Source organism: Heterodontus francisci, chromosome 3, assembly GCF_036365525.1.
Source record: "Heterodontus francisci isolate sHetFra1 chromosome 3, sHetFra1.hap1, whole genome shotgun sequence".
Lineage (NCBI taxonomy): Eukaryota > Metazoa > Chordata > Chondrichthyes > Heterodontiformes > Heterodontidae > Heterodontus > Heterodontus francisci.
Window position 1 is genome coordinate 176,402,273 of NC_090373.1, and position 16,922 is coordinate 176,419,194.

General features: G+C 45.0%; 1 protein-coding gene across 2 annotated transcripts in view; it reads right to left on the reverse strand.

Moving 5' to 3' along the window:
• slc4a1ap (solute carrier family 4 member 1 adaptor protein) overlaps positions 1-16,922 on the reverse strand; it is a 203,912-nt gene that overhangs the window by 154,870 nt on the left and 32,120 nt on the right. The window contains exons 2-3 of one of the 2 annotated variants that reach the window (XM_068027773.1): positions 15,458-16,143; positions 3,885-4,080 (exon numbers count right to left, since the gene is read on the reverse strand). In XM_068027773.1, coding sequence (XP_067883874.1) covers positions 3,885-4,080; positions 15,458-16,143 — 882 coding nt within the window. The remainder of the gene's footprint in view (positions 1-3,884; positions 4,081-15,457; positions 16,144-16,922) is intronic. The other variant, XM_068027774.1, reaches the window with a different exon arrangement.

Here is a 16,922-nt window from a genome sequence, read left to right on the forward strand (position 1 = left end):
CTTGAGAAGGTGGCAGTGAGCTGCCAATTGAGTGGCTTGCAAGGCCATTTCAGAGGGCATGTAAGAATCAACCACATTGCTGTGGGTCTGGAGTCACATGTAGGCCAGACCACGTAAGGACAGCAGATTTCCTTCCCTAAAGGACATGAGTGAACCAGATGGGTTTTTACAACAATCGACAATGGTTTCATGGTCATCATTAGACTAGCTTTTTTTAAAAATTCCAGATTTTATTAATTGAATTCAAATTCCACCCTCTGCTGCGGTGGGATTTGAACCCATGTCTCCAGAGCAATACCCTGGGTCTCTGGGTTCCTAGTCCAGTGACAATACCACTACGCCACCACCTCCCCATGGTGTGCCACCTCCTCTGGCTAATGATGTGCTTCTGGAATCGTCAGCAGCACAGCAACTGCTGCAGCTAAAGCAACAGGTAAGTGAATCTAGTTGAGCTTCCAGAGGCTGTATGCATCCATGCGCAGCTGACGGAGGAGTCTATCCAGCCCATGAGTACTGCCATGTATATGCATGGCTTCCTCCATGGAGAGCCGGTTCTAGCAGACCACTCAGTGGATGCTGGAGATGAGCGCAGACCTACATGCCATTGCCTTGCCCATGAGTTCTATTCAGCAGTGACAAGGTGAGAGGGGTCGAGGTTTCCACCAGGTCCTCGCACTTCTCAAGTGAGAAAGGAGGTACAAGTGTGCACTGGAAGGGAGGAGGAGTGACTGCCTTCCGCATCTGGGGGCTCCTCGCAGGTCACTCCGAGTGTGGACAGTGGCTTTCCAGACCCTCTGCGAGTGATACCAGTGACTCAAGTAGCTGTGACGACAGAGTGCCTCAGGCAGCCAGAGGACGACCTCCAAGGTCATCCCAAGCCACGGGGCAGCAAGGTTAGTCTCCACCTCAGCTAACAGCGCAAGGGGAACACCACGTAGGAGCACGCATGAGAGATTTAAGAGGAGCACCTAGCTGAACTTAGGGTTTATGGGTGAATAGAATATGTAGATGTCAACCTTACATTTGCTGTGCTGTGTAATAAAGGCTTCACACACTGTTGCTGCTGCTTTCAATTCTTGCTGCCCTTTGAGACCTCATCTACAGCCTGGCTCCCTCAATGGCTGGAAGCGATGGACTAAGCCGTATTTGATCAGCTCCTCAGCCTTGCCAATGTGTGCGTGGAAAATGAAGGAAGCAATAATGGGCTGCATTAAGTGGAGACTTTATTGGAATGTTTCTGAAAGGTCACAAGGGTCACAAGAAATATCTGTGTATTAGCACGTCCCGCACCTCGTTTGCGCCTATCTAATTGCGCCTTGCCTGGGTCCTTCATCATGCATCATCAGCTGCCTCCTCCACATCCTTGTCAGAGGAGGAGGCATCACAATCCATATCCTCATTGTTCAATGCCTCCCCTCTGCAGTATCAGGATGTGTAGATCACAGCAGACCACCATGATACGCGAGACTCTCGCTGGGGATTATTGAAGAGCTGCATCGCATTGATCGAGGCACCAGAATTACATCTTCAGTGGACCTATGGCCTGCTCAATAGTCGCTCAGGTTAACCCGTGACAGGTTGTGTACCTTTCCTGTACTTTTGCATGCGGGATCCTCACAGGCATGAGTTAGCCATGCCTTTAGTGGGTAGTCCTTGCCTCCGAGTATCGATCCCTGAAGGCGCGTGGTGGGGGGTGTGTGGTTTGGACAGAAACACTGGCATTTGGAACTGCCAAAATATGTATACGTCATAGCTGCTTCCCGGGAACCGTGCACATACATGAAGGATCTGCTTTCGGTGGTCACAGACCAGTTGAACATTGAACGAATGGAAGCCCTTCCTGTTGATGAAGGCTGCTGGCTGGTCCGTGGGAGCCTTGACAGCCACATGCGGCAGTCAATGACACCCTGCACCTGGGGGAATTCAGCAATGGCCCCGAACCCAGGACCGCTCCACCCGAGTGTCTGGATCAGTGGGGTCATCCATATAGTCGCTGGCTCTCTTGAACATTGGTCACCTCCTAAACGCAATGAGTGCCGCAGACTGGGAGATCCCACACGCCTCCAATGGATCCCTGGAAAGATCTGGAGGCGTAGATGTTGACAGTCATGGTGATCTTCAGCATCACTGGCATTGGGTGGCAACCAACCCCCACAAGTCTCAGCTCATCCTGTAGCTTGGCACAGAGATCAGCGACTGCCTCCCTGGAGAGTCGCAGTCTTCACTGACACTGCCGCTCGGGCAGCGTTAGATAGTTCAGCCTCAAACGGTAGATTCTCTCCTGGGGATAGCCTCCTGCCCGCAGAAGGTTGCTGATGAGCCCCTCTGTGCCCATTTCTGGCATGCCCACCCTGAGGCTGGCCCTCTTGCTGGTACTGAGGCTGCTGATGTGCTCCCACTGGAGCCTGGAGACCCTCCCTCTCAGCTGCTCCTCCTCCTCCTCAATGGGGGCCACGAAGCCTGGGTGGATGAGGCCCATGGTAGGTCACCTCTCTCCTAGTCCAAGGCCTTCTATCCAGACAGACTCTTTTCCCTGTATCATTCCTTGGGAGCAAGTGCTCCCACAGTGCTGGCACCAATTTTATTTTATTCATTCATGGGATGAGAGCGGCACTGGCTAGGCCAGCATTTATTGCCCATCTCTAATTGTCCTTGAGAAGGTGGTGGTGAGCTTCTTGAACTGCTGCAGTCCATGTGGGGTAGGTAGACCCACAGTACTGTTAGGAAGGGAGTTTCAGGATTTTGACCCAGTGACAGTGAAGGAACGACGATATAGTTCCAAGTTAGGATGGTGTGTGGCTTGGAGGGGAACTTGCAGGAGGTGGTGTTCCCATGAATTTGCTGCCCTTGTCCTTCTAGTTGGTAGAGGTTGTGGGTTTGGAAGGTGCTGTCTAAGGAGCCTTGGTGTGTTGCTGCACTGCATCTTGTAGATGGTACACACTGCTGCCACTGTGTGGCAGTGGTGGAAGGAGTGAATGTTTGTGGATGGGGAGCCAATCAAGCGGGCTGCTTTGTCCTTAATGGTGTTGAGTTTCTTAAGTGCTGTTGGAGCTGCATCCATTCAGGCAAGTGGAAAGTATTTCATCACACTCCTGACTTGTGCCTTGTAGATGGTCGACAGGCTTTGGGGGGGGGGGGACAGGAGGTGACTTACTCGCCGCAGGATTCCTAGCCTCTGACCTGCTCTTGTAGCCACGCTATTTATATGACTATTCCAGTTCAGTTTCTTGTCAATGGTAACCCCTAGAATGTTGATAGTGCAGAATTCAGTGATCGTAATGCCATTGAATGTCAAGGGGAGATGGTCAGATTCTCCCTTGTTGGAGATGGTCCTTGCCTGGCACTTGTGTGGGGCGAATGTTACTTGTCACTTATCAGCCCAAGCCTGGATATTGTCCAGGTCTTGCTGTATTTCTACATGGACTGCTTCAGTATCTGAGGAGTGGCGAATCATACACCGCAGAAGGAGGCCATCGTACTCATGCTGGCTCTTTGCATGCGCTATCCAATTAATCCTATTCCCCTGCTCTTTCTCCACAGCCTTGCATTTATTTCCCCTTTTCAAGTATATATCTAAGTTTGAAAGTTATTACTGAATCTACTTTGAACACCCTTTCAGGCAACACATTCCAGATCATCATAATTGCTGTGTAAAAAGTGATCACTCTGTGTGTGAAAAGACTTCCTGACATCAGCCCTGAACTTGCTTTGACAGGAGGGTACTGAAACCAGCAGGACTGCATGTGAAATTGGAACGTGGGAATGGGAGACGGTCATTTAACCCCTCCAGCCTTTTCCGCCATTCAAATAGATCATGGCTGATCTGCATCTTCACCTTATCTACCTGCCTTAGTACCATAAACCTATAGAGTAAATGCACCTACTGATTCCCCACGTGCATCCAGCAGCAGCTTTGGCCGCAGGCAACCTTGGCTGTCCTAATGACTCGGTGACTGCATTTTCATCCTCGTCGGAATCTTCTCCCAGCATTCGCTTCTCCAGCTGCTTGTGCTGTTGATTCATTTGCTTCAGCTCAGTCACAGTGAAATCAGACTCTGCATCTTCATCCTCTTCTGGGCCCTGCATATGTACAGCATCATGAAATTTAAACAAAGCTGGAAGGTCACATTATCCCCCTCTAATAACCTAGTCAGTAATATAAACTTACAACAAAACTCAAGTATACTTCCACTCAGTGGCCCAGTTCAACATTTAATGTTGTTATAGCATTGCTATTGGGCTGCTTAAATTAATACAATCTGAAAATTGCTTTATAGAATCTGTGATAAATTGGTGCTTATAACTTACAGCAGGATGCTGGCAAGTATTGGATAACTAGCATGAGGGTTGAATACTTCATTAGGAATTAGTTCAATGTATCAGTCATTTCCCTGTCCCAGTTCTAACGATTTTAAATATTTATTGCTGTTTGGTGCACGATACAGGGCTAAAAGAGAAAGAGGGCAGAACAATCCAGGTTTCACCTATTTTTTAAGTCATCTCTCATTTCCACTTTGACTACTTCCCATTGAGGTAGTTGGGGAAACAGATGGCAGGAGATCTTGTTACCGTACAGCATGCAAATCAGCATCTGAAAGAGACACGGTGAATGTTTTGGGCAGGTGGGCTGCGGCCACCCCTTATCCCCAGGTCAGCGTTACTCTCTCTTGCTCTCTCTCTCTGCCATTCTCATTCTATTTCTCTGACTACTCTCTTCCTGGGCCTAGAGTAGAGAGAATCGAAGTGGTGAGACCTGTCATAATAGCCATGAGTGGAGGAGGAGGGGGCTGACACTCAAATAGGGTGACAACGCAGTGTGCACATGTATGCATTTAGCATGCCGTGCATTCAACCTTCTTTCAACCCTTAGGAGATCAGTTCCAAGTCTGACTGGGCTCTGGAATATAGGGGGGTTGCAGGTTTTACCCTATTGTGTTACCCTCAGAGATCTGGCGCAAAAATAAAACAGGAAGGGTGGCTCAACCATGGCTTACAAAAGAAATTAGGGATAGTATTAGATCCAAGGAGGAGAAACATAAAATGGCCAGAACAAGTAGCAAACCTGAGGATTGGGAGTAGTTTAGAATTCAGCAAAGGAGGACAATGGGATTGATTAAGAAGGAGAAAATAGAGTATGAGAATAAGCTTGCAGAGAACATAAAAACTGACTGTAAAAGCTTCTTTAGATATGTGAAGAGAAAAAAAACTAGTGAATTCAAGTGTGGATCCCTTACAGTCAGAAACAAGGGAATTTATAATGGGGAACAAAGAAATAGCAGACCAATTAAATACATACTTTGGTTTTGTCTTCACAAAGGAGGACATAAATTACCTACAGAAATGTTGGGGAACATAGATCCAGTGAGAAGGAGGAACTGTATGAAATCAATGTTAGTAGGTAAATGGTGTTAAGGAAATTGATGGAATTGAAGGCCGATAAATCCCAAGGGCCTGATAATCTACATCCCAGAGTACTTAAGGAAGTGGCCCTAGAAATAGTAGATGCATGGCTGGTCATTTTTCAAAACTCTATAGACTCTGGAACAGTTCCAACGGATTGAAGGGTAGCTAATATAGTCCCACTATTTAAAAAAGGAGGTGGAGAGAAAACAGGGAATTACAGACCGGTTAGCCTGACATCAGTAGTGGGGAAAATGCTAGAGTCCATTACAATAGATGTATTAGCAGAGCATTTGGAAAACAATGACAGGATTGGACAAAGTCAACATGGATTTACGAAAGGGAAATCATGCTTGACAAATCTACTGGAATTTTTTGAGGATGTAACTAGCAGAATAGATAAGGGAGAACTAGTGGATGTGGTGTATTTGGACTTTCAGAAGGCTTTCGATAAGGTCCCACATAAGAGATTTGCATGCAAAATTAAAGCACATGGGATTGGGCGTAAGGTACTGACATGGACAGAGAACTGGTTGGTAGACAGGAAACAAACAGTAGGAATAAACGGGTCTTTTTCCGAGGGGCAGGCAGTGACTAGTGGGGTACCGCAGGGATCAATGCTAGGACCCCAGCTATTCACAATATATATTAATGATATAGATGAGGGAATTAAATGTAATATATCCAAGTTTGCAGACGACAGGGTGGGAGTGTGAGCTGTGAGGAGGATGCAGAAAAGCTCCAGTGTGATTTGGACAGGTTGAGTGAATGGGCAAATACATGGCAGATGCAGTATAATGTGGATAAATGTGAGGTTATCCACTTTGGTGGCAAAAACAGAAAGGCAGATTATCTGAACGGCGATAGATTGGGAAAGGGGGAGCGCAGCGAGACCTGGGCGTCCTTGTGCACCAGTGGCTGAAAGTAAGCATGCAGAATACTGAGATACAGACTACTAGGCTAGATGGGATTGAGGTTCACAAGGAGGAGGTGTTATCAATTTTGGAAAATAGATAAGTCCCCTGGGCCAGATGGGATTTATCCTAGGATTCTCTGGGAAGCCAGGGAGGAGATTGCAGAGCCTTTGTCCTTGATCTTTATGTCGTCATTGTTGACAGGAATAGTGCCGGAAGACTGGAGGATAGCAAATGTTGTCCCCTTGTTCAAGAAGGGGAGTAGAGACAGCCCTGGTAATTATAGACCTGTGAGCCTTACTTCGGTTGTGGGTAAAATGTTGGAAAAGGTTATAAGAGATAGGATTTATAATCATCTTGAAAAGAATAAGTTCATTAGAGATAGTCAGCACGGTTTTGTGAAGGGTAGGTCGTGCCTCACAAACCTTATTGAGTTTTTTGACAAGGTGACCAAACAGGTGGATGAGGGCAAAGCCGTGGATGTGGTCTATATGGATTTCAGTAAGGCGTTTGATAAGGTTCCCCACGGTAGGCTATTGCAAAAAATACAGAAGTATGGGATTGAAGGTGAATTAGTGCTTTGGATCAGAAATTGGCTAGCTGAAAGAAGACAGAGGGTGGTGGTTGATGGTAAACGTTCATCCTGGAGTATAGTTTCTAGTGGTGTACCGCAAGGATCTGTTTTGGGGCCACTGCTGTTTGTCATTTTTATAAATGACCTGGATGAGGGTGTAGAAGGGTGGGTTAGTAAATTTGCGGATGACACGAAGGTCGGTGGAGTTGTGGATAGTGCCGAAGGATGTTGTAAGTTACAGAGGGACATAGATAGGCTGCAGAGCTGGGCTGAGAGATGGCAAATGGAGTTTAATGCGGAAAAGTGTGAGGTGATTCACTTCGGAAGGAGTAACAGGATTGCAGAATACTGGGCTAATGAGAAGATTCTTGGTAGTGTAGATGAGCAGAGAGATCTTGGTGTCCAGGTGCATAAATCCCTGAAAGTTGCCACCCAGGTAAATAGAGCTGTTAAGAAGGCATATGGTGTGTTAGCTTTTATTAGTAGGGGGATCGAGTTTCGGAGCCACGAGGTCATGCTGCAGCTGTACAGAACTCTGGTGCGGCCGCACCTGGAGTATTGCGTGCAGTTCTGGTCACCGCATTATAGGAAGGATGTGGAAGCTTTGGAAAAGGTGCAGAGGAGATTTACTAGGATGTTGCCTGGTATGGAGGGAAGGTCTTACGAGGAAAGGCTGAGGGACTTGAGGTTGTTTTCGTTAGAAAGAAGGAGGAGGAGAGGTGACTTAATAGAGACATATAAGATAATCAGAGGGTTGGACAGGGTGGATAGTGAGAGCCTTTTTCCTCAGATGGTGATGGCAAACACGAGGGGACATAGCTTTAAGTTGAGGGCTGATAGATATAGGACAGATGTCAGAGGTAGTTTCTTTACACAGAGAGTAGTAGGGGCGTGGAACGCCCTGCCTGCAACAGTAGTAGACTCGCCAACTTTAAGGGCATTTAAGTGGTCATTGGATAGACATATGGATGAAAATGGAATAGTGTAGGTCAGATGGTTTCACATGTCGGCGCAACATCGAGGGTTGAAGGGCCTGTACTGCGCTGTAATGTTCTATGTTCTATGTTCTAGGTGCAGCAGGCAGTTAATAAGGCAAATGGTATGTTGGCCTTCATAGTGAGAGCATTCGAGTACAGGAGCAAGGATGTCTTGCTGCAAATATGCAATATAGGCCTTGGTGAGACCACATCTGGAGTATTGTGTGCAGTTTTGGTCTCCTAATCTGAGGAAGGATGTTCTTGCTATGGAGGGAGTGCAGCAAAGGTTGACCAGACTGATTCCTGGGATGGCAGGACTGACGTATGAAGAGAGATTGAGTCAATTAGGCTTGTATTCGCTAGAGTTTAGAAGAATGAGAGGGGATCTCATAGAAACATACAAAATTCTAACAGGACTGGACAGACTAGATGCAGGAAGGACGTTCCCGATGGTGGGGGAGTCCAGGACCAGAGGTCACAGTCTAAGGATAAGGGGTAAGCCATTTCGGACTGAGATGAGGAGGGATTTCTTCACCCAGAGAGTGGTGAACCTATGGAATTGTCTACCACAGAAAGTAGTTGAGGCCAAATCATTAAATATATTCAAGAGTTAGATATAGTTCTTAGGGCTAAAGGGATCAAGGGTTATGGGGAGAAAGCAGGAATAGGGTACTGAGTTTGGATGATCAGCCATGATCGTATTGAATGGTGGTGCAGGCTCAAAGGGCCCAATGGCCTACTCCTGCTCCTACTTTTCTATGTTTCCATCTCTGAATTCCTCCAATTCGGCCTCTTGCATTTCCGTGATTTTCACCATTCTACCATTGCCTGTTGTGCCTTCAGTTGTCCAGACCCGAGGTTCTAGAATTCCCTCCCTGAATCTCTCTGACTCTCTCTCCTCATTTAAAACATTCCTTAAAACCTAGCTCTTTGACAAAGCTCTATCCTAATATCTATGTATATGGTTCAAAGATAGTTTTTGTTTGATAACGGTCCTATGAAGCACCTTGGAACATTTTGCTATATAAATGTATTTAAATGCAACTTGTTGGTGTTGAGAGTGAATAACCTGGCATCAGGTTGCTTTTTGTGTGGGTTGGCAGGGTGGAGAGTTAGGAGAGTTACCAGTGATTGGAAGATGGGATGCAAAGATTTACAGAAAAAATATGAGAGGGAGCTGTGCAACACCAGAGATGAATTTTGATAGAAAGCAACTACTTCAGAAACGATGTGATAGGAATGTTATTGTTCGCTGACGACATGGCTCTGGGTTCTAGATAAACTAAAGAAAGGGTGGTGTCTGGGATCTGATAAGTTGAAGGGACACATGTCCATGGAAGGAACTTTACAATGCGACATTTGTACATTTCTTTAAAAATTACTAACATAGATAAATTACATTATAATGAATAAAGTCTGTTAAATGTTATTATTGAAAGACATAAAAATAAAAAAAAGGAAAAAGCCACACGGAAAACAGAACCACTCCAAGCAACCATGGAGTGGCAGGATATGAGTTTAGGGCAAAAGTTCTCTACATTGTATGTTGGAGGTATCAAATATGCAGGAACTTTCCCATAGGAAAAAGGGGCTGGGGAGGAGGAAACAAGGAGCAAGAATCTCCCTGGATGCTCCTTGTGTACCTCCTGGTAGCATAGCATCCTGTGGCCAAGGTAAAAAGCGTGGCAAGAGATTGGAGACTAGATGTAAAGGAACGGAAGCAGACCAGAGATTTCAAAAGCGCCAAAAGAGCAGAAATGGTTATAGAGGAACAGCAGCAGACCATATCAAACTTAGGACAAACAAAAAAGTGGTGTCAGAGTGACATCAATATCAACATAGAGGGAAGAGCAGCAGAACCTGAGAGTTTTAAGGCAAGGTTAAGTATCTATATACCATATTTTGAGAGTTTAGTATTTTTAGCAACTGATCAATTAGTTCAAGAATTGGAGAACCTCGAGTGTCAGGGAGTGAGGTAAAAAGACATCTATAGTGATGTCAGCACAAGGGAAGGGAAAGATTGGTAAGTAGCTGGTTTTGTTGTTGTCCAGATTTAGGGGTAAGTCTTAAGTTCATTTATGGTAAGTTTAGATCCTAGTCTAATAGAGATATGACAGAGTACCACAGTCCTGTTGAATGTACATCCTGTGCCATGAGGGAACTCCAGGACTCTTCTCACATCCTGGACAAGCACATGTATAAGAACTGACATCAGCTGGAGGAGCTTGAGCTCCAGGTTTCAGAGCTGGGGCAGCAGCTGGCGACATTGCAGTGCACCTGTGTGGCTGAGAACATGTGGATAGCATGCTTCTGGATATGGTCACCCGCAGCTTAAGAGTGAGCAAGCAGAGATGGAATGGGTGACTGCCAAGAAGATAAGGACCAGGCAAGGGGTGCAGGAGTCTCCTGACTGCATCTTTCTCTCTAGCTGGTATGGAGTCCTGAATACTGGTGAGGGCGATGGTTCCTGTTGGGAGTCCTGCCAGAACCAAGCCGACAGCACTATGGGTGGGTCAGCTATACTTGGGGTGGCGGGGGGACAGGAGGACAATTGGAAAAGTAAGTGATAAGGGATTCAATAGTTAGGGGAACAGACAGGCGTTTCTGCGGCCGCAGACGTGATTCCAGGATAATATGTTGCCTCCTGGCAACCAGGGTCAAGGATGTCTGAGTGGCTACAGAACATTCTGAGGGGAGAGGGTGAACAACCAGAGGTCGTGGTCCATATCGGTAGAAACAGAGATGAGGTTCTGTAGACATATTTTAGGGAGCTAGGAAAGAAGTTAATAAGTGGGACCTCAAAGCTCATAATCTCTGGATTACTCCCAGTGCCATGTGCTAGTAAGTACAGAAATATGAGGATTGTGCAGATAAATGTGTGGCTGGAGAGATGGTGCAGGAGGGAGGGCTTTAGATTCATGAGGCATTGGGACCAGGTCTGGGGGAGGTGGGACTTGTACAAGCCAGACAGGCACCTCAACAAGGCCTGGATCAATATCGTGGAGGTTTGCTAGAGCTGTTGGGGAATGGTTAAACCAACTTGGCAGTGGGATAGGAACTGGGCATAGATGGAGGAGCGAAAGAAACAAAGTTGGAAATATAAGGTAGAAACTTAGCAAGCTAGTATGGAAGGCAGAGAAAACAAAGGCTAGAAAATGGACAACAAAGGAGTTGTTCAGTGATTAATGGTATATACTTCAACACAAAGAGTATAGTGAATAAGGCAGATGAACTGAGTGCACAGATAAACACTTGAAAGTGTGATACCATAATTATTACTGAAACATGGCTTAAAGAATGGCAACTCGTCATTCTTGGTCACTGGGTTTTCAGACAAGATGGAGAGGGGGATTAAAAAAAAGAGGGAGAATCGCAACGTTGGTTAAAGAAATAATCACAGCTGTGAGGAGGGATGATATGCTAGAAGGATCATCAAATGATATGGATCAAACTGAAATATAGAAAAGGGGCAATCACACTGCTTGGTGTGTACTTTAGACCCCCAAACAGCCAGAGGGAAATAGAAGAGCAAATATGTCAACAAATTTTTGAGAAGTGCAGAATCAAAAGGGCAATTAATGGTAGGGCTTTCAACTATCCTAATATTAACTGGGATAGAATCAGTATAAAAGCTACAGAGAGGGTGCAGAATTCTCAAATTGCATTCAGGAGAACCTTCTTTGTCAGTACATAGGAATCCCAACAAGAAGCAGGGCTGGTGGAAAGAGTATCAGTGGGAGAGCATTTTAGTGGTAGTGATCATAATTCAATTTGATTTAGTGTAGTTACGGAAAAGGTCCAAGACTGTTCTTGCAGACAGCTGGCATGGACACGATGAGCCAAATGGCCTCCTTCTGTGCTGTAACCATTCTAGATTAGGAGTAAAAGTTCTCAATTGGGGAAAGGCCAATTTTACTAAGCAGAGATGTGATTTAGCAAAAGTGGACCAGAAACCATTCCTTGAAGGTCTATCAGTGTCAGAGCAGTGAGAGGCATTCAAGGGAAACTAGAAAATAAGGTTCAGAACAAATATGTTCCCACACAGGTACAGGGTGGGATTCTCAAATCTGGAGCCCCCTGTACGTCAAGGAGCATGCAGGGTAGGATAAGGCAAAAAAAAGGAAGTTTATGTCAAATACCAAAAGCTCAATACTGCAGAAAGCCTAAAAGAGTACTAAAGAGTTCAGGGCGAAATTAAAAAGGAAGTTAGGAAAGCAAAGAGAGTACATGAAAAAATATTGGCAAGTAAAATCAAGGGAAATCCAAAGATGTATTACATATATATATAATGAGCAAGAGGATAATTAAGGGAAGAGTAAGGTCTAATAGAGACCAAAAAGCTAACTTCTGTGCAAGAAGACCTGGTCGTGATTCTTAATGAATACTTTGCATCTGTCTTCACAAAGAGGGAGAGGATGTAGACATTGTAGTTGAGGAGGAGGAGTGTGAAATATTGGATGGGATAATCATACTGGGAGAGGAAATATTCGAGGGTCTAGCATCTTTAAAAGTAGATAAATCGCCAGGCCCAGATGAAATGTATCCCAGGCTGTTAAGAGAAGCAAGGGAGGAAATAGTGGCCACTATGACCATCATTTTCCAATCATTTCTGGCTGAAAGTATGTCGCCAGAGGACTGGAAGGATATTAACATTGTACTGGTTCTAGTCGCTGCAGTACAAGAAGGTTGCCATTGCACTAGACAAGAGTACAGAGGACATTAAACGAGGATGTTGCCAGGAATGGAGAATTTTAGCTATGAGCAAATACTGGATAGATTGGGGTTGTTTTCTTTGGAATACAGGAGGCTGAGAGGAGATTTATTTGAGGTATATAAATTTATGAGGGACCTAGATAGACTGGATACGAAGGACTTGTTTCCCTCAGCAGAGAGGGCAATAACCAGGGGCAGATTTTAAGTATTTGGTAGAAAGATTAGAGGAGAGTTAAGGAGGATTTGTTCACTCAGAGTGTGGTGGGGGTCTGGAACTCACCACCTGAAAGGCTGGCAGAGACAGAAACCCTCATCGCATTTACAAAGTTCTTGGATATGCAATTGAAGTGGCGTAACCTACAAGACTATGGACCAAGGGCTGGGAAGTGGGATTAGGCTGAATGGCTCTTTTTCAGCCGGCATACATAATGGGCCAAATGGCTTCCATCTGTGCTGTATATTTCTATGATTCTATAAAACCCTACAATCAACTGGAGATGAGGTGAGTAAAGGAAGAAAACAAATTAAAGAGATATCTGCAGAAACCTTAAAATCCCTTGGCTTCTGGTTGCAGCATTTTAAACAAAATAATTGAACTGGCAGGTGATTCAGTGGCAGCTGTTAGACAGTGCACACCTGCTCACAAATAGAAGCAAACAGAATTTGGCAGCTTGTACTGGTCTTCTGTTCGACCTTCATGTTAGTTTAAGAGGATGACCACTTTCCCAATGGTGAACATTTGAAAAATTTGTACTGTGTCCAACCAATCTGTGAAAAACAATTCTGATTAGATTTTGTCATTCCAAACCTCGGTTGTTTGTGGAGAGAACATTTTGATCTCTATAACAACACAGAATTAAATTGTATTGGCTTAAATTCAGGTTTACTTTCGTGTATTGTCTGGGGACAATGCTGGAGTTTACTGGTCTTTCAGAAACTAATCAGGCTGTTTACTCTCCATCTCTTCATCTCCCCCTTCAAAAATAAATGTGGTATTAACCAGTACTGCAGCAATTCTTTAACTGTGAAGAGCAACTCAATTGAGTACTTCTATTAAAAAAGGGCAATTTGCATTTATATAGCACCTTTAGCATAATAAAACATACCAAGGCACTTCACAGGAGCGTTGGCAAACAAAATTTGACAGGTGATCAAAAGCTTGATCAAAGAGGCTGATTTTAAAGAGTGTCTTAAAGGAGGGATCCCCAGCATGTTTTCCCTTGAGTCAGCAGCGACTCCGTTGGCTGTGTCATATGTGCCGAATGGATGACAGCCGCATCCCCAAAGACAAGCTCTATGGTAAGCTTGCTATTGGCATGAATCTGTGATACAAGGATGTCTGCAAGCAGGACCTCAAGTTGACTGGGATCAGAGTTGAAGCATGGGAAAATCTTGCTGCTGACCGAAGTTCCTGGAGAATGGTAGTCAGGAAGGATGTGGAAAAAGCAGAGGACAAAAGAAATGACCAGATGGCAGAAAAGGGAGCCCCGCAGAAGGAGAAAACATCAGTCAACTAAAGGCCAACGATATTCATCTGTGCCAGCTGTGGAAGGGATTGCCACTCACAAGACGGCCTCTACAGCCACAACAGATGATGTTCAATCCAGGAGTAACATACACCCTGGGCACATTCCATTGTCTCCCGAGACAGATGGATGCCTATTGCTACCTAAAGGAGGTGGTTTAGGGAGGAAATTTCAGAGCTTAGGGCCTAGGCAGCTGAAAGCTCAACTGACAATGGTGGAGCAATGAAAATCGAGGATGTGCAAGAGGCCAGAATTAGAGGGGCTCAGAGATCTCAGGTGGGTTAGAGGAGGTTACAGAAATAGGGAAGAACGAAGTCATAAAGGGACTTGCAATAAGGATAAAAATTTAAAAATTGAGGAGTTACAGGACTGGCCAGATAGGAATGCTTCACAGCACAAATTAAGAGACTGTACCATTCTATGACTGGTCTATCAAGTCAGCTTTAAGAATGTAATTGTAGGATCCATAAAAAGCTATTGCAGCCAGCAAGTGCATCTCTTTTTCATGATGACCATCAATTCCTCACTATCTCTCAGTCCTTATTCTCTTCAACAGCACAGCTAAAGTCTCTCAAACCCATTTATTTTGTGCATTTCAATGGTCTTCCCTGGTAACTTACTCCATTAATCTATTTCACTTTGGGTAAACAGGAACACCAGACTTTCCTCTTTTATTTAGAACTTCCTAACTTGTAATTTGTCATTTAGACCCTTCACCATGATTAAAAAAATATAAAGACACAGGATTTCATTTATAATACAGCCACAATTACTCCATGGTGTGGAGCTTCCATGTGGGGCACAATTAGCAAATGTGCCCAGAATATGCTGGACACTGTGCCGGTTTTGAACAGATTCTCCACTATCAAGTGAGTCATCACTGTGCACATAAAATGTGGATACATTCAGCCCCTGCCCCTTACCATGAAACTTTGCTCTTGGACCTTAACCATGTCTAAAATTCACTGGTCTACAGAGTAATATGCATATATGCCAATGTATTTTGCTGAAGGCAGCTCTTGTGCAAAACTCTTAATTCATCATCCCAAACTGCTCGCACCACTTCTACCACCACTGACAGAGCTGTAATCAAGAGCAGTTCACCCAAGTCACAAAATTCCTTGCACTCTTTCTAGCCACAGGCTAACCCAACAGGCAGATTCTGTCCTTCTCATCTTCATTCTGTCCTGGGTTGTACTTGGAGGTTTATAACAAGGGTGTAGTTCTGATGGCTGTGGGTGTGCCACTGCTAGGTGTGTGAGATTTTCTTCACTGTACTGTAGCTTTGAACTTGGCACACATGCACCATTACACCTTACTGAAATTCAAACGACCAATGTGCACCATTCTCACCTGCAACACAAGGAGTCTCGTGCTCCCTCCAAATTTAATAACGTGGCCAACTTTAAGCTGATGATAGCAGTTTGGCTGAACTTGCTGTTTGTTTACCACTGTCCCATGAGTGCTATCCAAGTCGTACAAGTAAAATCCAGTGCTGCTCTCCCCATCAGCAACTCGCCTGTGCTGCACTATGGCATGGTACCGGGAGATGGAAGGATGCTCAAGAGAGATATCACAAGTCGGAAGCCTCCCAACTACATAAAAACTCTTTGAATTCAGACCGATGTCTGATACAATGCTGCCGTTCTTGAGGATCTCAAAGCTGTAAGGGGCTTCTGCTAACCCTCCCCATGGTGGTTCCACGTATGGGAGCGGAGGGCAGGGCTTGTACTTATCTGAAGGTAACCTGGCTGCGGACCTGAGCTTCGTCGGCAGAGACGTGGTTTTGGGATGAGGCTTTTCAACGTGCCGCTGATCTGCTGCAGGCTTTTCTTTGAGTTCAGGCTGGGTTTCTTGGTCATGACCCGCAGAGCTCTCTGTAGCTTCTGCCTCTGTCGCTCTAGACTCTTTGGTAATTTTAACACTTTCAGTCGATTCGGTGTCATGAACCGAAGGGCTTGCCTGCAGTATTTTCTCCCTCTTCTGTGATGGAGCCAAAGGGAGCAAGGGCTTCTTAAAACCATCACCATTTAATGTGTCTGTAACAATAAGAACAACTGCGTTACAATGCAGCACATAGTTCTATGACCTGTGCATCCGTTGAGCGAAGAGTCCATAAATATTTGAAGCAGAGGAAGATTCAGACTAAAGAGTAGGGTACTGGCATTAGTTTGGAGTTGCTCAAGCAAAGAGCCAGCACAGCTACAGTGGGCAGAATAGCCTCTTTCTGTGCTGTATACATTTCTATGAGTTAGTGTGGGTAAAAACTGTTACAACAGAGCTAAACACAGTACTTACAAAAGAATCAAGTATTCTTCAGAGAATTTACGTGAAACAACAGGTATTTCTGTCACTGAAACTTCAAAGATTAACATTTTTGCCCTAATATTCTGCAGGTTTAAAGGTTTAGTTCTTTAAAATAGTACTTAAACTGTCGCTCATCCAACACAGATTTACTAAATGCCCAGTAGGTTTGGAAGTTCAGAAAGTAGCTGAGACATACAGACCAGGAAGGGCTTCATGCTTAACCTACAGTTGTGGCCTGGGGAGTTGTTAAGGATGTGAATGAGCCTTAGTTCTATGGCAATGGGGGAGGAAGGAGAGGGGTCCGGGCTCCTGCTCATGATTGCTACCAATGACCCTTGCTGGAAGTTGCGACATAATCGAGCTCAGCCTTTATTCAAATAGCTTGTGAGCAATAGACATAGGTAATCCCTTTGGATGAGGTGCTGGAGGTTGTCCAGTACTGAGGAACTGTATTCCAGAAAAGGAAATAATTGATTTAAAAAAACATGGTGGCTGAAGTACCTGACGACTG